The 25,297-nt window shown below is 48.1% G+C and overlaps 1 protein-coding gene across 2 annotated transcripts; it reads left to right on the top strand.

The window, feature by feature from the left end:
- Positions 1–750: 750 nt before the first annotated feature.
- Positions 751–24,549, top strand: FBP2 (fructose-bisphosphatase 2). 2 transcript variants are annotated; one of them, XM_008154618.3, is made up of 7 exons: positions 751–996; positions 5,585–5,747; positions 9,656–9,748; positions 12,699–12,839; positions 18,562–18,699; positions 20,855–20,974; positions 24,154–24,549. In XM_008154618.3, the coding sequence occupies exons 1-7, from the start codon at positions 827–829 to the stop codon at positions 24,346–24,348; spliced, it is 1,020 nt and encodes a 339-aa protein (XP_008152840.1). In that variant the 5' UTR covers positions 751–826; the 3' UTR covers positions 24,349–24,549. The 2 variants fall into 2 exon arrangements, with proteins under 2 accessions (XP_008152840.1, XP_054583123.1); XM_054727148.1 differs by having other exon boundaries at positions 20,855–20,880; positions 24,154–24,336.
- Positions 24,550–25,297: the final 748 nt, after the last annotated feature.

The following is a 25,297-nucleotide window of genomic DNA, read 5'->3' as shown; positions in this document are numbered from 1 at the left end:
CTCTGGTGACGTGCCCAGAACCAGAGAGGAGGGAGCCTGATTCCGGGGTGCATCACCCACGAACTGCCCTCTCATAATCCGGGACCCCTCGGGGGATGTTGGAGAGCCAGTTTCTGCCCAATCCCCGCAGGCCAGGCCGAGGGACCCCACCAGTGCACTAATCTGTGCACCAGGCCTCTCGTTTTTGTTATAAAAGTACAAATCTAGAGAAATTGATAAAAGAACCCTGGTGCTAGGCACTGTGCTAGGAATATAATCTATGTCTTCCAGATTTCAATATCTCTTAGGGCTATCCATCTAGTCATTCATGTTTTTTTGGAAATAAAAAGCATCCTTCAAACTTACAGGAAAGAACCCTGGCTAAGAGGTCCCAGGATTGCCATCACGTTATTATGTCACCTGGACCCCAGGTGAGGTATCTGCCCATGTGCCCTCTGTAACCAGGGGACCTGGACTCTGTATCAGACTGTGCGGTCCTCAAATAAAGGGGCTCTGTGGATCTGGTTAGTGGCTGGATTTCTCCTCTCCCACCTATTACTAAATGGTGCTTCTTGGGTCTTTAAAGAGAGCAGCTCACAAGAGAAAGTAGGTCTGTGTCTCCGGGTTCCCGGTTCTATTTCCAGCTTGCTGTGGGCCTTGGCAGCCTGCAGAGTAGCCACGCCCGAGAGAGATCCTGGAGGGCTTGCCCAGTGATCTCAACCACGTGGGCTGGGACACTGTTCCTTAAAGGTCCTGGCCAGCTCTGCTGCCACGGAGCAACAGCTCTTAGAGACCAGCGAGGGTTTCTGCAGGAAGAAGAGGGGGATTTGGAAAAGGACCAGCCACAATGACGGACAGAAGCCCCTTCGAAACGGACATGCTCACCCTCACCCGCTATGTGATGGAAAAGGGGCGTCAGGCGAAAGGGACAGGGGAGCTCACGCAGCTGCTGAACTCCATGCTGACGGCCATCAAGGCCATCTCCTCGGCCGTGCGCAAGGCCGGCCTGGCCAACCTGTGAGTCCGGGAGCAGGTGCGGGTGCGCAGAGCCACGGACTGGGGACAGGGCCCAGGTGGGGTGTGGGCAAGCGGCAGGCACTTGGCAGGAAATCTGGCCAAAGCGCTTTGCCTATGAGCCCTGCATGGAAGTTGCCTTAAAGTTTCTGTCCCTTTTATCAAAGGGGACTTAGACTATTTTTCAAGAAGGGAACAAAATACTTGGAGACATGCTATGGAGAAAAAAATATATATGTATATAATTTTTCCAGGTGCCATTATAATGAGAGCAAGCTCAGTGACCTGTTACATTAAAACATGTTGAACTATTGTGACTTTTGTCTTTGCATTCTCACTGGCACAAAGAAACAGCCAGGAGACTATGCCCTTTGCAGATGGGAACGTTTTATTGTCCTGACCTTGGCCAGCTAGGAATCATTTACAAAATAACTTCTCAGGCCCCAGCTACATCTCCTTTCTTACACCGAAAGGAGCCTTTTGTCTTTAAAACAACTTTTTAGGGTACAGCATTCTACACGTTGTTCTCGTTGGTGCTTTATTCAAGCACAGAATGAGGCCAAGTTCAGGCCATGGGCACTGACCAACACAGCCAGTGTTCAGTGTAAGTTTGTGATAAAAAGAAGCAGTCTTCTTTGGACTTCCCTTTTCACTGTAGTCATTCCAGTGAGGTCTTCCCAGAGCTGAAGGGGGCTATTATTTATTACTAGAGGCCTGGTGCACGACATTCGTGCACTCGGGGGAGGGAGGGTCCCTCAGCCAGGCCTGTGCCCTTTTGCAGTCCAGGAGCCCTCAGGGGATGTCTGACTGATGGTGCGGGGGCGGGGGTGGGGGCAGGGAGGAGCGGGCCAGTGGGCCTAAGCCATCAGTCAGACATCCTTAGTGCTGCTGTGGAGAAGGAAGAGGCTCCCGCCACCGCCACTGCGCTCACCAGCTGTGAGCCCAGCTTCTGGCTGAGCGGCGCTCACCCTGTGGGAGCGCACTGACCACCAGGGAGCAGCTCCTGCATTGAGCATCTGCCCCAGGTGGTCAGTGCACATCATAGCGACCAGTCGTTCCGCTGTTCGGTTGAATTGCATATTAGCCTTTTATTATATAGGATTATTATTACTCTAAAATGAAGAAATAACCAAGTCCCATATTTAAAATTTTATTATTAACAATTTATTTTTTTAAGGGGCATCTGTAATACTTTCAACAATAATGATAAACTAAATGAGAAAAATAAAATAGCCCTGGCCGGTATGCTCAGTGGTTAGAGTGTCGGCCTGTGGACTGAAGGGTCGGGTCAGGGGTTTGATTCTGCTCAAGGGCACGTACCTCGGTTGCAGGTTCAATCCCTAGCCCCAGTCAGGGAGCATGTGGGAGGCAACCATTCAATGTGTCTATCTCACATCGATGTTTCTCTCTCAGTCACTCCCCCTCCCTTCCACTCTCTCTAAAAATCAATGGGGGGAAAAATATCCTTGGATGAGGATTAACAAAACAAGACAAAAAAAAAAAAAAAAAAAGCAAGACAATGTAGTGCTTTTAACACAAAAATGTGATAGTATTATATGACAAGATATAATTACCACAAGATAATTACGTAATTACTTACACAAGGTTTTGTGACCCATTAACGGGATCCAGGTAAAGACGCCTTATGGCCAGCTTTTCCCCACTCTGCATTACTGTCATTTGGAGACAATGCTAAGCTCTACACTCAAGGACCCTCATGAATGTGAGTGCAGCCATTTGCCTCTGCCCTGCACCTGCCAGGTGAGGGGGCCTGCTGAGTGACTTGCCTCGCCCTGTATGTGGGCCCGCTTTGCTTGGTGCCCTCTCCCGCTGGCATCTAAGGGTTATTCACCCAAGTCCACTGGGCTCCTGCTTCGGCAGGACGTGCGCTGGGCAGCGGCTGCTGTGGTAGGGTTGGATCAATCGGCTGCAGAACTGACTCTCTGGCCATTGAATGTCCAGATAAAGTGGACTCAGGAGTTGGATAATTAAGGTGCTCATCTGACCTGGCTTTTCCTTCCATGAGTTCGTGGGCACTCACCTATTCTCACTGGGACCTCAGTTTCCCCGTTTGTAAAATGGAGAGGATATTGATAGCCCCTAACTTGTGGGGCTGTTGTAAGGGTAAGTCCATGTGATGATGATGTCGACAGTGCCAACCCTCAATGCTCACTAAATACTCTTTATTACCATAGTTCACAGCCCAGACCTGGGGAAATTTGCCAACGGGTTGGTCGATGCTGCAGACTGACCACTAGGTGGCAGGCGCAGCCCGTGGAAACGAGACGTCAGACTCCCACATTTGCTAGGGGGCTGAGTTTTCCTCGGTCTGGCGCGAGGACTCCACTTTCTGCCCATGCAGACCGCAGCCTTCCCCTCTCCTCTGTGAAAGCACCCAGAGTGCAGTGGGAGCAGCCCATTGGCTGGAAATTCCTTCTATCTAGCAAGATGCTGAGATGATTTGAAGAGGCCCCTGGGATTGCTTCTCAGAGAGCGAACGGGTTGCACTCTGTCCCAGAGGAATTCTGCTCAGGAGAGGGGGACTCTCCACAGGCTCCTGCCACTTCCTGCAGGGGCCTCCAGCCCCTCATCCTCGCTTCCTCTTTTTGGGAAGACTTTTCTAAGCACAGGCTCCATTCATACAACTTAAAAGTGGTCAGACATTCTCTTTTTCCTTCTTTTTTCTCCACTCCTTGCCGTAGGAAGAAGGGAATGCTAGAAGGCCTCCCCTGAAAACCTCTCCATGGCTTTCCTTGTCAAATGATGGCACATCCCACTTAAACATGGTCAGGAAAGTTTCAGGGCTGCTCAGTGGTTAGAGTGTCCTGGGGGCGATGAAGCACCCCCTCACCCAGGCTCTCACTCGGAGGGGTTGTTGGGCAATTAGTCCTCATTGTGCATGAGCCTCCATCCCTCTGGAAGCTGGGGTGTGGGTGCAGGGCGCCCAGTGCCTGGGGGGGAGGGGCCTGTTGAGGGGTGGGTAAGGGTGTGTTCTGTGGGGTGTTGGGGAGAGGGCTTGCAAGCACAGGGCAGAGGACATGTTGTTCATCTCTGCCCACCAGAGACCTGGGGAACCCCCGCTCTTCATTCCCCGGCAGCATCTGCCTCAAGAATCCACATTAAACTCCGATGCACAATAACCCAGCTTCGCTATTGCTGTTATTTGTTTATTTACTTTTATTTTGAACCCGGTTATCGGTATTGTTTTCCAAGGCAGTGGCTCAGCACCTGACATCACAGCAGACAGCGAATGATGGGGGAGGGGGATCTATCCGTCAGGGAAGAGGGTGGGGAAGGACTTGTCCCCACTGTGGCTAAATCCAAGTTTCTTACCCCAGGCTGCCTGTTAATCCACCTGGGGATTTTTTTCAACAAATAAATGGTGTTTAAAAGGGAGAGGAAGGGAAATTACTGTTCTGCATCCTTTATTCACCATTCAGTGAGTAGGTATCGAGCATCTCCTATGACTCTGAATACGGAGGAAGTAAACAGAGTTTCAGTGGGCAGGTGACCTAGCGGGAAAGACATTCCCATGAGTAGATGGTGAGCCGCTGTGGACGGGATGGCAGGGTGTGCCTGGCGTGTGGTGGGAACATGAAGGGGGCCTGGGAAGCTTCCAGAGCAGGTCAGGAGGTCGGTAGGGAACGTGAGTGAAGGTGAGAATGAGAGGAAAGCTTGCCGGGCACTGGGGGCCACAGGACCTGTGCAGCTGCTGGAATGCAAAAGGCGTGAGTGGGGTGGTAGCCCTGTGGCTCTTGGAGGGAAGAGCATGGGGGCGGGGCAGCAAACCTAGGGTTTGGTCATAAGGCAGGTGTGAGTCCAGTGGTCTGGAGGCTGAGACTGGCCACACGCGGCTGAGAGGCACAGGACAGTGTCAGTGTGGGAACAGGCATTGCCGGTGGGGCCTGATGGGTTCCCCTTCCCTGGTGGGGACTTGGGAACTCTGGGTGGACCAGTGATGTGACTCAAATATTAGAAGGATCCCTCCCATAAGGGTGGAAGGTTTTTGTGTTTTAGAGTATTAATACCCTAGATAGGAGTATATAGTCGTGGTTTTTCTGATATTGTTTGAAAAGAGATAGTGAAAAATCATATTAAACTAGTTAAGTCTGCCTCCAAATTTCCTTCTTATTCAAGTAAAACCATTCGATAGCAGGGTGATTTTTAATTCAGCCCAGCAGGCCACTATTTGAGATAAATAACAAATATTGAAACTCCAGGGCTGGAAAGTCACGGTTCTTTACTTTTTGGATCATTAATTAGAGGGCTGTCTGACTTTAGAGCTCTAACTCTGCAGCAGCTGGAGCCCAGGGCAGGGTTGTAAGTTAGTAACACTGAATTCTGGTTAGCATGTCGGGAGAACAGGGGACCAGGACAATATGCCCTGGAGGTATACAGGAAGCAAGCTGAGAATCCGTGTTGGAGGACATGACATATTGGGGCTGTGTTTATCATTTGGAGACCCTGGGGCCATGAAGGGAAATATAGACAGACTGGTGGTGTGTTGGTGTCTGGACTTGTTTGTTGGAGTTCAGGATCCTTCAGTGATGTCAATCAACTTTTTTTTTTTTTTTTTTTTTTGTCTTCTTAGGTATGGGATTGCGGGAAGTGTGAACGTGACAGGGGATGAGGTGAAGAAACTGGATGTGTTGTCCAACTCCCTGGTGATCAACATGCTCCAGTCCTCCTACAGCACCTGTGTACTGGTCTCAGAAGAGAATAAAGAGGCCATAATCACCGCCAAGGACAAGAGGGTGCGTGCGGAAAGGGGGGATGCAGTTCTGCTCATCACCACTAGGTGGTGATGCTGAGTTGAGAAGATTGTTGCCTTGCATTTCTTGTTTCTGGGATTTTCCTCTATTGCTTAGCTTACTTTGTTTTCCGTAAACTACTGCATACTTCTTTAGTTGGAAGTCTTATGCTATCTTGCAAAAAAACAAAAAAACAAAAACAAAACAAAACTCCATAGCAGGACAGTGACTCATTCAGAATATAACTCAGATTGGTTTACCGAGATTCCTCAAGGGGTGCATGTCCGGGGAAAGCCCCAAAAGCCTAAATTCAGGATCGATTCTGAAGAACTGACACGTAACCTCATCCAAGTTCATAAGAGCTTTCATGGGAGAAACTCACACACAAGGGCAAAGCAGCTGTTCCCAGTGGCTGTGGGACTCGAGTCTGAGCTGTTGGACTTGTCTCCAGAAGCTGATGAAAGAATTCACAGCCAAGGCAGGGGTAGGCAAAGGGAAACAACGTTTATTACAGCAAAAGTAACAAAGCTCTCAGCATGGGAGAGGGGTCCTGAAAAGGGTTCCCGCGGAAGCTCACTAGTCTTGAGGTTTATATTTTCCTCTCTTGCCCTCTATTGGCTCTTTCAAAAAAACACCAGCCAATCTCTTTTTGCCCTCATTTCCCACTCTTGGGTTCCGGAGGGAGGGCCCTCTATGGTTGACTGGTACATTCCGCCTATCTTGCTCACATCCTGACCATATGGCTCGTTCCTTCCTTAACTACCATCTTCCCTCCCCACGGCGCTTGCCCTAAACTGCCTGATCCCATCTGACTCCAAAGACACCCTCCCAGGATAGGGTCTCTTTCTCACGAGGGTTAATAGTAAAACCGTGTGGTGGGTAGTCACACAGACCACCAGAAAGAACAGGCATTGCTGAGTTAGCAGGTAACATCAGGCAGTTATCCACACTCTACACATTCATAAACCTCCTTCCTGCGCCTGGCGTTTACCTCAGGGCGGCATTCCGGCTTTCTGGGTAGTCAGCCAAACCTGAGGCTGCAGAGAGTTGAACAGTCAGAGAGGGTTAAACAGAGGGCCCAGCATTTCCCAGACGCCCTTACTGCTGGAGACATATAGTATCTGTGCAGTGGGGTTCATGGATTTTCATTTAACGTACCCATCGGTGACTAGTACTGGCATTTTGGGGGGAATTGGAAATCATCAAGTTCAGTAAAGAGTAGAGTTCCTGGGAAGAGCCTTACTATAGAGCTTCTTACATTTCCCCTCCCCATTTCTATACCCCTTTCTCCCCCCCCCCACCCCCCACTTCCTCAAGGGGGTTATGATTTCAATAGAGGTTTCTTCATTCCTGACACACGGTCAGACTAATACAGAAGTCGTAAAGACGGTGGCTCTCTTGCTCTTGCATTAATATAATGGTCAGCTTGGTTCGTGCAGGGCATGGCTGGGAGGGCCCATTTTCACTCTGGTTTCATGGACAGTTTACTAAAGAGAGAGGTGTGCCGGTGGCCAAAAAATTCAACTATGTCCAGCTGTGATGCAGAAATACAAAATACATGCTGGGACTATTGGCCCTTGGTTTATACGTTGGGTGTTAGGGACAACGTGCCATTTCTTTATGATTAGCTGGTAGGACAGAAAAGGTAAAGCCAAACTTATTAAGTGCCTACTGTGTGCCAGGGACTATGAAAAACACTTTACTCTTCTTGTCAGATAATTTTCAACTTTCAGTTTCCACTGATGTGACACTCAATTCTCTCTCCAGTCTGTCTACTGTTTTCTTTCCCAGCGGGCCTGAGTTACACATGTCTTCATGCTAGTTCTTGAATACTCCATGCCTCTTTCCATATAAGTTCCTTAAATACTTTCCAACATATGATAGATGCCCAACAAGTATTGATTGAATCCATGAATTAATGAATGGGCTAAGCTGGGTTATTCTCAGGGAGAATGGGAAATTTCCAAGTTTATGAATTACTCCACTTTGTGGTGCCCTTTCCCCCTGTTGAGCAAGGGGGAAAAGGAAATAAAGCTCAACTTAAGGTAGGGCATTACCCATTGGAAAGTCATGGGAAAGTAATTTTAGTGGCAGTAGAAATGATTCCCATTTTACTTCAAGTTTTTTTAAAATGAATGCATATTATTTTTTTAAAATTTTTATTTGTTGATTTGAGAGAGAGAGAGAGAGAGAGAGAGAGAGAGAGAGAGAGTAAAGGGGTGGGGGTGGGGAGAGAGAGCAACATCGATTTGTTGTCCCACTTATTGTGCATTCATTGGTTCTTGTATGTGCCCTGACCAGGGATGATACCCACATCCTGGCGTATCAGGATGATACTATAACCAACTGAGCTACCCAGCCAGGGCTCACGTTTTGTGGGGGTTTTTTACTCCTCACGTGAAGATATTTCCTCCATTGATTTTTAGTCCGAGTGGAAGGGAGGGAGAAGGAGGGTAGAGAGAAAGAAAGAGAGAAACATTCACGTGAGAGAGACACATCAATTAGTTGCTTTCCCTCACGTGCTCTGACAGGGCTAGAGATTGAACTCCCAACTGAAATATGTGCCATTGACCGGGAATTGAACCTTCATCACTTTGGTCCACTGAGCAAACCGGCCAGGGCAGTGGTTGGCTCGTGAGCCACATGTGGCTCTTTGGCCCCTTGAGTGTGGCTCTTCCACAAAATACCACGTGCGGGCGCAGGTACAGTGCGATTGAAACTTCATGGCCCATGTGCAGAAGTCGATTTTCGGCTCTCAAAAGAAATTTCAATCATTGTACTGTAATATTTGGCTCTGTTGACTAATGAGTTTGCTGACCACTGGGCCAGGGCAAGGCTCACATTTTATTACCGTGTTTAATCAGCCAGGAGACTCCAGTCCTCCTCTCTCAGGCTTGCATAGGCCCTGCACAAAGGAGGCCTGTAAGAAGTATCTGGTGACTTCTCCTCGTGCAATGCTGGCTGGACTGCTTGCAAGAGCAGTGTGGGTGGGCGTGAGGAGCATGGTATCATAGACACCCCCCCCCCCTCACCCCCCGGTTCTGTCTTCTGGCCTTCACATCCGCAGGGGCTGGATGCAGAGGAGTGTTGTTTTTAAAAAATATATATTTTATTGATATTTACAGAGAGGAAGGGAGAGGGGTAGAGAGTTAGAAACATTGATGAGAGAGAAACATCGATCAGCTGCCTCCTACATACCTCCTACTGGGGATGTGCCTGCAACCAAGGTATATGCCCTTGACCTGGAACCTTTCAGTCTGAAGGCCAATGCTTTATCCAGAGCCAAACCAGTTAGGGCCAGAGGAGTGTTTTTATTCCTCTGAGGTATCTATGCATACCAGCTATCTTAATAAGACCCACAGGGCCTGGGCATTGCTCTGAGACTTTCTGATTTTTTTATTTTTGGCAAAAGTGCTCCAAAATGAAGAAGAAGAAAAAATCTGGGGACAGAGTCCGAAAGCATTATCAATAAATCTATAACTAAAAATAAAAATCTCTAACTGGCCCTACTGTGGATGTGGGTGGAGTGAGTCCAAGTTCATCTTCAGCTTCCCCGCCTCTTCCCTGCAAGATGCCCATCTCAGACCTTCCTCTCCCGGCCTCAGCACGGGGCCCAGCTAGGAGGGCCCGGAGGCGGCGGGGGGGGGGGGGGGGGGGGTGGCGGGGGGAACGCTTTTTGGAGGTGGAGGGACCTCCGTGGCTCTGTGTGGCCTTAATGCTTTGCGGTGGGCAGGCAGGCGCTGAGCGGCACAGTTCACATACGCAGGGACACTCTGCTTTCTTAAGTAACTGCATTTTTTGGATAAAATATCCCTTTGCTCGCAATCACTTTCCGGTGCCGCGTTGCCTGCCCGCACAGCCTCCCGCACAGCCGGTGCTGACCGGAGGTGGTTCTTCCCCCCGTGGTTTAGGGCAAGTATGTGGTCTGCTTTGACCCCCTGGATGGCTCGTCCAACATCGACTGCCTGGCCTCCATTGGGACCATCTTCGCCATCTACAGAAAGGTGAGTAGCCCGTCTGACCTCAGGGCCTTTCCCCTGGAGGTTTCCGGGAGGCTCCTGGCCTGGGAGCCCGAGTCTGCAGGTCTAATCTGTCCCCCACGAAGCAGAGAGGCCCGTGGGCGCGTCAGGAAGCCCGCTCCGCCCCGGCGCCGCTGGGGGAACCGGAGGACCGTGCCCCCCTCCTGGGCACTGCGTTCGCGGCCGGCAACGGGAGGGCACAGACGGGCCTTGTTCAAACCCGAAAGGGACACAGACGTCAGGCACGGAGCGGGCTCCGGGGCGTGCTTCTCCTTTATGTCTCCCATCGGACCGCATCCCTCCTATCGCTGCCGGGACAGCTCACCACGTTAGCGCTCAAACCCGCCCCGGCGAGCTCCCGGTTCCGTGGCCGGAAGCCTGGCAGGTGTGGCTGGGTTCTCTGCTCAGCGTCTCCCCAGGCCGAACCGGTGCCAGCCTGGCCTCGGACCGGGTCGAGGGGCGGGGCTGTGTGGGCGTTGTGGGAGGTCCTGGCGTCTTGGCTGGGCGGTGCCCGGGCTCCTTCTCAGTTTCTGGAGGCTTCCTGCACTGCCTGGCTTGTGGCTCCTATGTCCGCAGAGCCAGCCAAGGCGGGACCAGCCTTTCTCACGCCTCTGGTCTCTGTGACACCTTCACTTTGCCCCATTGCCCTGCCCCCAGCCACAGACATGTCTTTGCTTTCAACAGTTCATCCGATCAGATTTGGGTTCACCAGAGAGTCCCGGGTAAGCTGCTGTTTAAATGGGTAAAGCGGATTCCATCTGCAAGGTCCCTTTTGTAGCACAGCATAGCCCCAGGCTCTGGGAAGCAGGGTATCTTCGGGCTGTTCCATCTGCTCCACATACCTAACCACAGTGAGACCAGCTGGGTTCGTCTGTGGCCACCAGAAACTGCATGACAACCAGGTACTCCACACGCCTCCTCGACCTAAGAGTCGGTCCTTGCTCCAGTCAGGATGGCTTCGGGGCAGAAGGAGGCACTTGAGGGTCTCAAGGCTGTTCAGTTGGGTAACTTGCCCTTGGACTGGTTTCTGCGGCCCCGCTCTCCGGCTGCCCGGTACCACTCTTTCCTCTCAGCTCCCTGCGATCAGACCAACGCAGGCCCAGCCAAGGTGCTGTCTGCACACATGGATGATGCCTGGCTGATGGTTGTCCCAAAAAAGGGGCAAAAATTTGATTTTCAGGGCAAAAGCTTAGCAGAAAACTAACCTTGGCAGAATATATGAATTAGCCTAACCTTTCTCTCTGAGAAGAAAAGCAAGGCGCAGACCAGTGGCCTCTGCCTCCTGCCTGGGAGAACAGAATGGAAGCCACGCCTGCGTGGGCGAGAGGACACCTCATCGGGGTCGGAGTGTCTCCTTTTGCATTGAGGAGAGACAAGGAGACGTTCATGAGGGAGGAGAGAAGGACTCAAGACACTTCTCTGGTATCTGAGAAAGTTAAAGACTAAGATGCTGTTTCAAGTTTAAGCAGAAACGAGTTAGGTGAGTGAAGGAGCTTCATTTCCCCCTTGGAGGTACAGCTTACAGATAAAAATAGAGATCGCTGGTGTGATATTTATGAGATTCTGAGAAAGAGCAGGAGTCAGCCTCTGCTCTCCCTCCTGCAGCACAGGGATCCGGGTCAGTCCGCACCTCAGCCCCGGGGGAGGCACACATACTTCTGCCAGTTTTTAAAAACTGGTGAACAAATTGAAGTACAGGTAAGAGGAAGACTGGAAAATATGCATCAGGTTTAGTAGGTAGGGCCAGCCTGCTGTGGGGACAGGAGAAGGAAGGCAGTGTAGACAGACGTCCTGGTCTCCAGGATATAGATGAAGACAGAGACAGGGCAATAGGAGGGAAGTCTTGTGATCTAGAAAGTATTTCTTGTTATTTTTTTCAAGGCCAGGGATTCTACAAGTAATTGAAGGCCAGTGGAGCCAGTTGGAGAGGAGGGATTTTCTGTAAGCCACAGTGCAAGCTTCCAAGGACCAAGGAGAGAGTGTGATGCCCTGCGTAGGCCGCGGGCTCACAGTTCAGAGAAAGGAAAATCTCTGCTCTGGGAGAACTCTGGTTTCATATGAAGAAAATGTGATCCTTTTGATGGATGAGCAAAGGTATTTCAAAAGCTCCAATGGGGATGACTAAAGATTTTGAATTTAAAAACCTAATACCACCTTTCCATCTACGTCTCTGAGGAGACCACGCTCTGGAGCTGTGGTTCTGGAATTACCTGGAGGGCTGATGCTGAGGGCCCGGCATTTCTGACTCTGGAGGCCGGGGACATGCATGTCCAACGAGATCCCAAGTGATGCTCATGCTGCTTCCATGGCTCTGGGGCCTGCTTCTCAGAATCTGGGTGTGGCCTGGGAATCTGCAAATAAAGCCAAGTTATTAAGCACATACACACAAGTCAAATGAAGACCTAATTGTTTGTAAAATATGTGTTAGAAAGAATGCAAGATTGTAAAAGTAAGGAAAAATACTAAGAGGAATGTGCCATTTTTAATTAAATTAACTTGTAGCCATAGAGAAATATTAAAGGGAAAGTGACATTTTAAAGAAACCCTTAAAGAAGATGAGACTTGCTTTTAAAATAAAGTTGTTAGGCTGTTACTAGCAGAGGGCAAGCTGGCCCCATATTTTGTTAGTTGTTTAGAATGATGCTGGCTTAGCTACGGGAGACATGGGTCCAGCCCCAGCCTTATCGATCACTGTTTCAAGAGGTTATGTGAGTACCTTTCTGACCTCGGACCCTTCTCTTTCACACGACGGTTGTAGAGCCTCTCCACTGTTTCACAAAAACATACTGTGAAAGTATTTTGAAAGATACAGAGTTTCCTATCAATACAACTTTTTATTTCACTCTTAAAAGTTATTCCTCAGGAGAGTTAAGAAGCTCACACCGTGGCAAAGGCTCTCCAGAGACAATGCACTGCTTCTTCCTCTCTTCTTCAGACCTCAGAGGAGGAGCCTTCGGAGAAGGATGCCCTGCAGCCAGGCCGCAATATCGTGGCCGCGGGCTATGCCCTCTACGGCAGTGCCACCCTGGTGGCTCTTTCCACCGGGCAAGGAGTGGACCTCTTCATGCTTGACCCAGTAAGTACCAATATGGCAGCATCAGCACTTGGGACTCCATGGGGCTCTGTACTTCCATTCTAGTCGCCTGGTATAATTTCCTGGTCATTCTGAAATAATTTCTTTTATTTTATTTTACTTATTTAATTAATTAATGTATTTATTTATTTATTTGAGAGAGAAGGAGATTTGTTGTTCCACTTATTTATGCATTCATTGGTATGTGCCCTGACTGGGGATGGAACCCACAACTTCAGGGTATTGGGATGACTCTCTAATCAACCGAGCCACCCAGTCAGGGCCCTGGTCATTATTAATACTTGCTTCTGGAGCCAGAGTCTAGTTTGGGGCACCAACAGTGTCATCAAAAAACTTTAAGGACCTCTGTCCAAGTGAGGGAATGTGAGGGGTTCTGCAGGTTCAGTCCTCTCAACTCAGGCCAGTCCCTTAAAGAGTGTATTCCTCTTTGGTTTACGGGAATACAGTGGTTTAAGAATCCCAGGGCTGCCGAGTTCCAGACAGAAACATGAGTTCTTTGGAGCAGCACCACGCACTAGCACGTCCTTGGTGTTGGTATGCTTTGTGATGCGTGCTGTCTAACACGGGAGCCACTAGCCTCATGTGCCTGGTGAACACCTGCAATGAGGCCAGTGTGACCGAGGAGCCGGGTTTGAAAACGTTACTTCATTTTCATTAACTTAAACAGCCACCTGTGGCTGCTGGCTACCCGATTGGACAGCCTGGGTTTGGAGGACTTCCCCTAATCTACATGTCCTTCCCCATAGGAGGCGCGATGGTGGAAACTGCTTTATCAGGTTCTGTGTTATGCTCCCACTTCTCCCACTGAGAACATGCACAGCCTCAGGGTAGCTGAAAACCTGATAGCCTGATGCTGACTAAAGGAAGAAATAATTAGATAAAGACGCAAGAGTTCAAAAAGGAAGGCTGGGCTTTCATGGCAAGTGTACATTGAAAATGTTCAGCAGAAATTTTGGGAAATATTTGTAACTTACAGAATTTTTCTTTAAAATCTGGATGCGTTGCCTATCATTTGTGAACTACTTTGCCAAATATAGTCAGGTCCTGTGACCATTAAAAGAATTTAGACCGAAGGTCATTTCAAAGTTTCTAGTATTCAGTAAGTCGAAAGCACTTGTTCAGTAGTTCCAATTGCATTTGACTTTACAAATGTTTATTGGGCATCTAGTATGTCCCAAAGCAGCGTTCTAGGTGGAGACATAGTACTGATCAAGCAGACAGACAATCCAGCCCTGGTGGAGTTCACATGTTGGTGCGTGTGTGGAGGGGAGGAGGCTACAAATTTTCAAAACAGTTAAAACATCCTTTATCGTAGGGAAACCCAGTATCTCTTTAAATATAGACTTTTCACATATAAACTCATTAGATAAAAACCCACTGATGTCTCAGTTTGCTGATACTGTAAATTCTCCTTATGTTCAAAGAAGCAGGCAAAACTGGAGAAATTCTGTAGTTCACAAATATTACTCTCAGACCATAAAACGACCTTTCTAAAATTGTTCTGGAATAATAGCTAACAGTTATACAGCGCCTGTTAAGTGGGGATAGGTCTCTGTTCCAAGCAATTTACATGTATGAATGCGTTAAAACCTCATAGCAGTCCTCTGAGGTAGGTCCTACTATTATTCCCATTTTCAAATGAGGAAAGTGAGGCACAGAGAAGGTAAGTAACTTGCTCAAGGTCATGCTAGTGACCTGGAGCCAGGCGTCACACTCAGGCTTCAATATTGTGATTTATAAGAAAAATATATATTAGGTCATTCAGAGGACCAAAATGTATTTCTCATATACATTTGATCTTCATGCACAGTTCCTGGCTCACAGTTCCCAAAACTCTTGAAATTTCCTAGGTGTTGGCAATGATAAAGGTACCTTATGTTATTAAGGTGACTTTCAGAAAGCACCTGAGGATGGGGGCTTGTTACCAATGGAGCAACTATACGACCAAAGGGTCAGAGCCTTCAATCCCACCCTCTGATCTCCACGGAGAGGAGAGGGGCTGGCGGTTGACTCAGTCAACAAATGCCAGTGGTTTAATCAATCAGGCCTATGTAATGAAGCCTCCGTAAACGCCCCCAACCTTTCTGGTTGGTGAACCCATGGAGATTGGGGCGAGTAGCATGCCTACAGAAGGCATGGGAGCTCTGAGCTGTTTGCCCATACCTTACCCTACATGTCTCTTCCATCTGGCTATTCCTGAGTTATATTCTTTTCTAATAAATTGGTAATCTATAAATAAAATATTTGTCTGAGTTCTGAGCCACTCTAGCAAATTAATCTGAGGAGGAGGTAATGAGTCTTCTATAAAACTCTGGTTTAGCCATAGCTGATTTGGCTCAGTGGATAGAGTGTCGGCCTGCAGACGGAAGGGTCCCGGGTTCCATTCCAGTCAAGGGCACATGCCTGGGTTTCGGGCTGGATCCCCAGTGGGGGGCATGCAGGAGGCAGCCAATCAATGATTCTCTCTCATCATTGATATCTCTCTCTCTCTCTCTCTCTCTCTCTATCTCTTCCTTCCTCTCTGAAATCAATAAAAATATATTTTTTAAAAAAACAACCCTCTGGTTTATAGCCAGTTGGTATCTGAACTGGAGGGCCTTGGAATCTCAGGCTATCTCCAGGGAGATAGTGTCAGAGTTCAGTTGAATGAACTCGAATTCTCAGCCACCCCGATGGTGTGCCCAAAACACACACACACACACACACACACACACACACACACACACACACACGAATTGGTCCCAGACACCTATTTACAGGCAATCTTGTGCTTAACTATTATATCAATTTTGAGTAAACTGCTCTTGATTGCAAGCAAAATATTTCCAAGAACATTCGGAAATGGTTGTAAAGGCAATAGGTAGGTGCATTTGGTTTAGGGGTCCAACTTAAAGGTTCTAGAGACACAACCCATGTTTCCCATCTTCAGTCACAACAGAGGGCTCAGTCTGGACATAGGTAGCTGAGAGCTTGATTGCACATCAGAAAAAAGAGACACACTGTATAATCTCTGCTGATCCTTCTTCACTAGCCTGAAATCGCCTTTCAGCAAAGACCCAGTGTGGGAAGTTTAGGGCTTGTTTGGGAGGTTGACTTCAAGTTGAAGTAGCTTATGGCCATTGTCCAAGTCACAGATAGAGAAATCATGGAGGTGCCAGCAGATTACTTAGGCAGGGACTCACAGGCCAGAGGCTTTCAAGGTGAAATGGTCAACCAGAGCCTGTCTGACTTCTGAGTTTGCAGGCCTGATCATTTGATTTTGTTAGAGAACACTTCGTGTGCAGTCACAGAGGGACCACCTTGTGTTAACCAAACTCAAATGTGCTATAAACCACAATGTCAAGGCATCCATTTACAAATGGCAGAGGTGTTTCTGAATGACAAAGATATGGTGCCTAATAATGAGGTACCTTCTCAAAGCATGGGAAGCTTTTTAATAATCAGTGGTTGTTAGTGATCACAGAGTCAAAACAAAGGAACATATTTTCCAGGTTAGGGTAAGGCTCCACAACTATCTCCTTCCCACAATAGGGAACAACTCTCTAGGGGCCTGAGTACCCCCACCCCAGGCCCAGGGATGGATAAACAAGTGAATGACATTAGTTAGACAACAGTTGTGTATGTCTCACTCGTACTGCTAAGCAGGAGAGAAAGGGATTCTGGCGCAATTAAGTAAAGGATGCTACGGCATTCAAGGGAAAGCTGAAGACTCAGGCTAGAAATGGGCGGGTCTAGAGGACCAGGCAATAAGACGCACAGGAATGGACTGGCAGCACCACAAGTCTGGTTTGGACACCACTGCGGATTCTGTCTCTCATTCAGATGATAGGGGGGAGTATCTAATTTGCCACGCTAAGTCAAGTGCCTGACCTTGTGCTAGGGCAGGCCCAGCTTAGTGTCTTCCTAGACTGGCATCCAATGGGAAGAAATCACTCACCAAAGGAAGTTAAGGTGCTTTTAGGAAGTAGAACTCTGTGCTAGGCTGCTCCAAAGCAACAAATGTGCACATAGGATATTAAAGCTCATGAACCAGCCCTAACCAGTTTGGCTCAGTGGATAGAGCGTCGGTCTGCGGACTGAAAGGTCCCAGGTTCGATTCCGGTCAAGGGCATATACATTGGTTGCGGGCACATCCCCAGTGGGGGGTGTGCAGGAGGCAGCTGGTCGATATTCCTATCTCATCGATGTTTCTAGCTCTCGATCCCTCTCCCTTTCTCTCTGTAAAAAATCAATAAAATATATTTTAAAAATAAATAAATAAAGCTCCTGAACCAGCCCTAACCGGTTTGGCTCAGTGGATAGAGTGTCGGCCTGCGGACCGAATGGTCCCAGGTTTGATTCCGGTCAAGGGCATGTACCATGGTTGCGGGCACATCCCCAGGCAGCTGATCGATGTTTCTCTCTCATTGATGTTTCTAACTCTCTATCCCTCTCCCTTCCTCTCTGTAAAATATATTTTAAAAAATAAATTAAAAAAAGCTCATGAACCAGAGACCATCAAGAACATACCTATAGTAAAAATAAGTTAGGTTTACTGAGCAACAGAGAATGCACGATAGAGGAACCATGGGACTGGCTATGATAACATGTATTTTGCTTGATGATTCTAAGGAGGATTTGAAAAAAGTCCAATCTAGATTGTGTGTTGTCAAGAAGTGGGTACACTTAATGATCATATATCTCAGTAATTTTTCTCTAGGAGGTGGGAAGATTAAAGTGGGGGCAGGGACTCACTGGTAGGGAAGCAGTCATCACTCACATTCCACAGGAGCTGAGTATCCTTGTCACTGTCTTATTTCTTACATAGTAGGCATGGCCGTGTCTCTTTATATTCTGGAAATGTTGTTTATGTTCATCAGGAACCTCCTAGTCTAGCTGCCCATTGTGAGTTGTCATCTTAGGGTTTATCAGAACTGATTGGATTTCCAGGACCTGACTTCCCTTCCCGTGACTTAGGGAGACATCCAGCCTTTCAAGGTGAAATGTGCAGCTGGCTAATCATATCCACAGGGACTGATGTCACCGCACTCAGTACCAGGGTACCTGAGGGTGTCCTACAGATAGTGACCATGGGGGGCTGGGCACAATGTTATTAATAATTCTGAGGATTTCTTTAATTTTTATCAGCTATTCCTTATGCCAAGTGCATACAGTTTCTGATTGAAGGGATTTCTCCTTTACCCCATACAAGAATTGGGATACCAGGAGCTTTTAATGGTTTCCAAGACTGAATTATTAAAATAAAATAACTGGACCACAAGTTAGTGTTAGAACTGCCTTCCCCACCTTTATGACAAATCCCCGTTTGTGTAACTTGTTCCTCTCACTGGTAATGGCTCAAGCCTTCCTGAAACATTAGGAATTAGCTGAGGGTGGTGAGTTGGGGGATAAACACAGCTAGGGTCCTTGTAATGAGTAATCTAGCTGACCATGAACGTTACAAAGGAAACTTGCCCTCTTTTCTTGAATTATGTTATCTCCTGTTATATTGCTGCTTATACTTCCTGTGCAGACTCAATATTGTCACTGTTCTTTATAGGTCTCATGCAAATATCACTGGGCAGGCTGCTGAAGGACGTGGCAACCCCCAGGTCCCTTACAGGAGGCCCCCATCTTCTCATGTTCTGGGATTGTCGGGGCGTGTGCTGCTGCCTTCTGTTTCCTGTATCTCTCTTCTGACTGGTATTTATCTTCAACTTTCTAGGCTCTTGGTGAATTTGTTCTGGTAGAAAAAGAGGTCAAAATCAAAAAGAAAGGAAATATTTACAGCCTCAATGAGGGCTACGCCAAGTATTTTGACGCTGCCACCACGGAATATGTGCAGAAAAAGAAATTTCCTGAGGTGAGTGAAGAAAGCCTAAGGCAGAATGCCATCTCAGTGGGTTCCTGTTTCAATGGTGGCTCTGAGGGCCTGGCCAGAGTAGGTTTGGTGCCATTGTTCATGGCTCTGATCAGTATGGAGTGGCAAACTGCCTTCATAAGCAATCAGTACCTTCTACAGCTAAAGTTTGCTTACTAAAGATGACACCACTCCCCAGTTGAGTTTTTCCAGGAGCAATTGTTTTTCATGAGCCCATATTTTTGAAACTCAGCGTTGCAGGTCAGAACCTCTCTCTAGTCATTTGTTTTCTGGGCTTCATAGATTCTGGCACTCAGTTATATTTGCTTTTGGATGGAAGGGTTATATTTGAAAGTCCCATTCATATGCTCTGATATTGGGCCTTGTGTTTATGCCGCGCTTTAGGGAGCCCTTTGACTCTCAATGTGATCACCCGGTTCCAGACTTTATGTGGCTGTTCATACAGCCCAAGCCATCCATTAAGCGTGCCCGCCATCCGGGGAGAGCTTCTAAGGCAGAAATGGACACATAGTTCAAGAATTTCCAGGTCAAGTGTAAAGTCTGGCCTAAATAGGGAGTCAAACAAAAGCTTGTTTACAAGTGGGACCCTTTCTCACTAAATCCTGGGGGGGGGAGGGGGCCCTTTTCACACAGTGGGAAAGCGTTGGTGTGGGAAGCCGACCTGGAAGCTCCTCGTGGGATGCCATGGGACCAGGTGGCACTGGGTCAACAGGATGCTGGGACCTGACTTTGCTGCCTCAACCTTAAATTGAAGCTTTGAAGAGTTTCTCTCTCTCTCTCTCTCTCTCTCTTGTGCCTGTTGTTTTTTTTTTTTTTTTAATCTTCTCCCAAGGATATTTTTTCAGTTGATTTTTAGAGAGAGAGGAAGGGTGGGGGCGGGGAGAGGAAAACATTGATGTGAGAGAGACGCATCGATTGGTTGCTTCCCAATAAATTCAATTAAAAAAATAAAAATACCTCCCCCTCCCAAAAGGACATACAGAATATTCTGCATTTTAACCATTTTTGAGATAGAAATCTGCACTAACAGCACAGCAGCCACGTGAGGCTATGGAACACTTGACCGGTGCCGAGCCTGATGGGAGATGTCTGTGAGACACACGCCGGACTTGGAACGCTTAGTGGAAGAGGGGAATGTAAATACCAATTGGGTTCTGTTCTCTGGGGGTCACACATTGACATGATAACAATTTCGATGCACTATTTTAAGTGAGAAATGGTTTCTAAAGCTGCTTAGAAGTTTGCCAGTGGTAAGCTTGCTTGGAGTAAGTGCAAACGTTGTCATTGTTCAAGGGGCCTGGCTCTCAGGAAGTAAAGAGAGCTCTGAGGCGTGGCGCGCCAGGGAGTTTCAAGGGGCTGCCAAGCAACTGTGTGAGTCACAAGGGAGGAAAACCTTTCTCTCCGTCCCTTCTAGGTTCTCCGGCTGGTCTCACAATTAAATTGACATAAGACAGATTAACAGGAGAAAACTAATTTAATTTTTGCTCTTATGGGAGCCCCATGGAAATGTGAAACTTGAGTGAAACGACCAAAGCTTCTTTTAGACAAGGAAACAATAAATGGGTGAAGAATTGAGAGGACAGAGAAGGGGGGTGTAGGGTAGTAAATTAGTGAGGACGTAACCAGCCTTGTCGATACAGCCTTCTCAGCCCTAAACACTCTGCTGAGTATTCCCTGCCTCTGTAAGGATGGCGCTCCCTCATGGGACAAGGAGGGTACCTTTCGCAGGGAGAGTTATTTCCTGCTTTCGGGGGACAAAGCAGGTCAGGGCTATGCCTTAATGGACTTTAATTGAAAATAGTCCATATGCCCATGTGACATATTTTGGGGTGGCATATCTGCTTTTCTGCAATATATACTTCCTTTTTAAAAAATAGCTGTTCTCTTAAGGTTGTCTCAGGGTATAGTGTCTTAATTTAAGTAGTCCTCATTTAATGAGTTCAATCACTGGTCAAGCTATGGGGGCTCCTAATGAAAGAAATGCTTAATTATATAATGTTTTCCAATTCCTCCGCTCGTGGGTGCAGGATGAAGAACCTGGAATGCAGAGGCCACACCAACGGGACGTGTGACTGGGAGCGGGTGTAGCCAATTGCTGAACTCATGGCATCTTGTCTCTTCCCTCTCTGCTTTCTAGGACAGCGGGCCTCCCTATGGGGCCAGGTATGTGGGTTCCATGGTGGCCGATGTGCACCGCACCCTGGTCTATGGAGGGATCTTCCTATACCCAGCGAACCAGAAAAATCCCAAGGGCAAGGTAATTCTCCCTTGTCCATGGGCTGGACCCCATCAGGGAGCCAGTGGAGTTCCCTTTCTCTTCACACCTGCTTTTCGGCTGCTGCCTGACCTGGGCATGCTGCCTGTGAGTGGGCAGGTAGAAAATCAATGAGGTGTGTGAGTGAATTGGGGCTGTTGTGGGTCTGGAGGAGAAGGCTGAAGCTGCGAGTGGTGATTTTTCTGGCCTTCCCTTCCTCTGGCCTCCCGCCCTTCACTCACCACCAGTCAGTGTGTTTATCTCCCACTTTACACATGTTCTGTCTGACTTTCAGCTGCACCACCAACTCATTTTGGATCATAGACCCCTTTGAGAATCTAATAAACTTATGACCCCACTTCCTAGAAAGAAATGCATGTAAACATGCACTTTACATACATGGTCAGGGGGTTCACAGGTGACCTGAAGTTCATCCACGATCCCCAGAAAGTTTCCAAACTCCAAAATAAGAATTTCTGCTCTGACCTCATTCAGTATTTCTGGAAAGGTAGCACATGGAAGATCTTAAGCACGTTTATGACACAAAACTGAAAATGCTGGCATTATCGAGCAGGAATCCTATGATCCAAAGGCATCGATCCTGAATAAACCCTTTCATGGAAAGGTGTCTGATGTTTAGCCAGTCTCAGAAATCATAGCTAAGTAGGCAAGTCAAAACAAAGAACTGCCGTATTCTCAGACACACTAACAACTGGCCACACGTACACACGTCTCCCAGATGGGCGATTTGAGTTATTGGAATGGCAGGTTCAAAGCCATGACCAAAATCTAACAGCACATGAGACCAGGGAGGAGATTTTGAATATGCATATTGGTGTATCGGGCATTTCTCCTCATGTGAGTGTTGAGCTCATGCATATGAACCTGTTGTACTAGGAATCACAGAAAAGTCTGTGTGAGAGGTGCGGGCACAAAGAAGTGTTACGGAGAATTAAAGGAGATCAAGCAAAAAGATGAGGAAACTCTTAAATACAACCATTCTTGCCACCTACTCAGTTCCAATAGGGAGAACATTAAGACTAATTATTATAATGATTTCAAATTTGTCAAAAATGCACATATATAATTATATAAACATTGCCATAATTCCCTACATAGACTGATGTGCACAGCACCATAGCCACCACCCATGTTTAGAGTACCATTGGCTCCTGACCTCCATGTTTTGGCTCTCATGGACTCTGTGGCCGCATCTGTGTGTGTGTATGTGGGGGGAGGATGATAACTCTCCTCTGTTTGCTTGCCTCTGTAGAGCCGTGTAGATTTTAGCCGCAGAAAAAAAAGTAGATGTAAGGTCCACAGGCCAAGGCACCATGAAGCCCTGGGCACTGTTTCAGAGGAGTTTATGACACCCCTGGGATCTTAAGGTCAGAGCAAACCTTGGCTCCAGAACAAACTATGTGAGAATGCTGTGCTTTGTTTGTTTGATTTTGAAGTGTCTGAATCAACAAGATACAAACAAAGGTCAGTTGGTTACAACCTGGGACTTTCGTGTCTGACACCCAAAAGCCCTGCCCTCACCCCTAGGGCCAGGGAGAGGGGAGGAAAGAGCCAAGCTCTGCAAATTGCCAGCCAGAGTCTCCCTGGTGCCCTGTCCAGGACAGCATGACCTCCAGTGTCCTCCTGTGGATGATCAGGGACAAAACTAGCGACTCAAGGTGTCCACATGCTCTGGGGCTCTGCTGTGCCCCGCCAGGCTGCCCACGACTCTAAGGGCAGGAGGTCTAGGTGAGGGCATCGTACTCTGTTTTACCAAGATGGCAAGTAAATGCCCCGAGTCTTAACATACTCTCTCCTGAGTGCCTGACTGTCCAACCCAGACCAGACACACTTTATTCCTCTCCATGCAATAACAAAACAAAACAAAAATTAGCACCATATATGGCTGTTTCTCCAAGTAGTTTCAACATGTCTTCAAAATGGATGTGAAGGAAAGAAAGGAAAAGGCTGTATAGTGCTGGGTCAACCACTTCCTAAGCTGATTATAGAAAAGGGACTTAAAAAGTTATAGATTTTGCATCTATGGGGGAAGGAAGGAGAAGATAGAATGGTACCAAGTCAGAAAAATTAGCTAGAATGTCACCTTGAATCTAATGGTGTGTGTGTGTGTGTGTGTGTGTGTGTGTGTGTGTGTGTGAGAGAGAGAGAGAGAGAGAGAGAGAGAGAGAGAGAGAGAGAGATGGGGGGTAGTCTGGGAAGGGAGTCACAATATAATTACATAAATAGACCCAAAAAGGACATTCATTTCAGCCCATTTCAGTTCAACTCATCATGAATTATTGACACGGGAGGTCACCTGCTAATTTCCATCAAGCCTTTTACAAAAGGTATTCCTTGTTCGGAAAAGTCTCAGCCCTGGGTCCATGGGTACAGCTTGGCAAACAGGGCATGGGCCACTTTTACCCGCGCCCCCATTTTTTGCCTTCTGCTGGGAGCCCTTGGGCAAGGTCTGCGGTATCCTTGTTTGGACACTTTCTTTGTGTCAGACAGCACAGGGCCTGGAGATGCCACAGTGACCCAGATAGATGCTGTGCCTGCCCTCAGGGCGGTGACACAGGAGAGACAGGTGGCAAGCAAACCTCACTGCCAGACTATGAGAGGGACATGCAGGATGCTGTGTACTGTAAGCAACGGGAGTTAATTTAGTTTAAGGGACAGAAAAGGCAATTTAATACCAGCACACTGTTCAGCCAAGTGGACACTTGAGAAGTGGAGTTCCTTGCCACTCCCCGGGACACTGGTTATCCTGGGTCCATGGGTCCATGGGTCACTCTGAGGTGACCTTCCAACCCCATCCAAGTCTCATTTCTCACCGACAGAGCCTCTAACCAGGCCGCAGCTTCAGTTTCCCTCCTTAGGAACCTGGCAAGAAAGGGGCACCGAGATCTCCTCTGCCCGAGTGAAGAGGCAGGTCTCTCCTAGGTCACAAGTCAGGTAGCTGCCGAGCAGAGGTGCCTGCAAAGGCCCATGCCCTGCTCAGCAGCTGATGTGCCCAGCTGCCTTCCCGAGGCGCTAGATCTCGGGCAGCCCGCTCTGCGGAGGGGCTTGAGCCCACTGCACTGACCAGGCGGAAGTCCAGCGGTAGGAATTCTGCGTCCAGCTTCAGGGGCAGGGCTTGAGATTTGGGGCAACTTGCAACTTGCCTGACCCTTTCTCTGCAGCTCCGGCTCCTGTACGAGTGCAATCCTGTGGCCTTCATCATTGAGCAGGCGGGGGGCTTGGCGACCACAGGCACCCAGCCGGTATTGGACGTGAAGCCCGAGGCCATTCACCAACGAGTCCCCCTTATTCTGGGGTCCCCGGATGATGTGCAGGAATATCTCACCTGTGTACAGAGAAACCAGGCAGGCAAGTAGTGAGTTTGACCCTGCAAGCCCTCTTCTTTGAGTCTTGTCCTCTGTATGAAGAACCCTAAACGACTGATAGGCAGAAACAGTGGTGATGAGTCACAACAGGCCAGTCCACCCAACCACAAACAGAAGAGCAGCATCAAACTGCTCAGGACAGGTCTAGAGGCCAGAGGAGACTCTGTCCTCAGTGCACATGGCTAAGAATAAAGATCCACATGTGAAAAGAACAACTTTGATTTGTCTTTTGTCATGAACGGTGGCAAAAACGGATTGTAATTCTAAGTCTGTCAGCTCAAGTAATCGGTAGCTCTCTGCCTGGGGCAAAAAGTACAGAGATCAGTTAAGATTTACCTTGGTTGGCTTAATACTTGAACCTAGTGTCTTATCCTGTAGTGATTCATTTTATTTCTCATGAAATAAAAAAATATATTGAGCCGAAACCGGTTTGGCTCAGTGGATAGCGTCGGCCTGCGGACTGGAGGGTCCCAGGTTCGATCCGGTCAAGGGCATATACCTTGGTTGTGGGCACATCCCCAGTGGGGGGTGTGCAGGAGGCATCGATGTTTCTCTCTCATTGACGTTTCTAGCTCTCTATCCCTCTCCCTTCCTCCCTGTAAAAATCAATAAAATATATTTAAAAATATATATATTATATATCTATATAAATAAAAGGCTAATATGCAAATAGACCGAATGGCAGAACAACTGGAACAACTGAACAACCGGTCACTATGACATGCACTGACCACCAGAGGGCGTGTGCAGAACATGGCGGGCATTGGCCGTGGCGGGATGGTGGAGCAGGTGAGCCGGGGCGCCAGACCAAGGCGGGGCACCAGTCGCTGTCATCGGGGCGAGCCTCTGGTGGTTACTGAAAATTCTTTGCTCCTGCACGCCCGGTCCCGCCTGGTGCTGGCAACCGCCCCAATCACTCTGTGCCTTCAGTGGGTGCGAG

This window comes from Eptesicus fuscus, chromosome 15, assembly GCF_027574615.1.
Source record: "Eptesicus fuscus isolate TK198812 chromosome 15, DD_ASM_mEF_20220401, whole genome shotgun sequence".
Classification (NCBI taxonomy): Eukaryota; Metazoa; Chordata; class Mammalia; order Chiroptera; family Vespertilionidae; genus Eptesicus; species Eptesicus fuscus.
This window is presented reverse-complemented; position numbering and strand designations above follow the sequence as displayed.

What these genes read in the sequence shown, in the direction of transcription:
- FBP2 (XM_008154618.3), top strand. Translation starts at nt 827, where the DNA reads ATGACGGACAGAAGCCCCTTCGAAACGGACATGCTCACCCTCACCCGC. An exon ending in AAGGCCGGCCTGGCCAACCT is followed by an intron (nt 997 to 5,584) that starts GTGAGTCCGGGA and finishes TTGTCTTCTTAG; the next exon opens with GTATGGGATTGCGGGAAGTG. An exon ending in TCTTCGCCATCTACAGAAAG is followed by an intron (nt 9,749 to 12,698) that starts GTGAGTAGCCCG and finishes TCTCTTCTTCAG; the next exon opens with ACCTCAGAGGAGGAGCCTTC.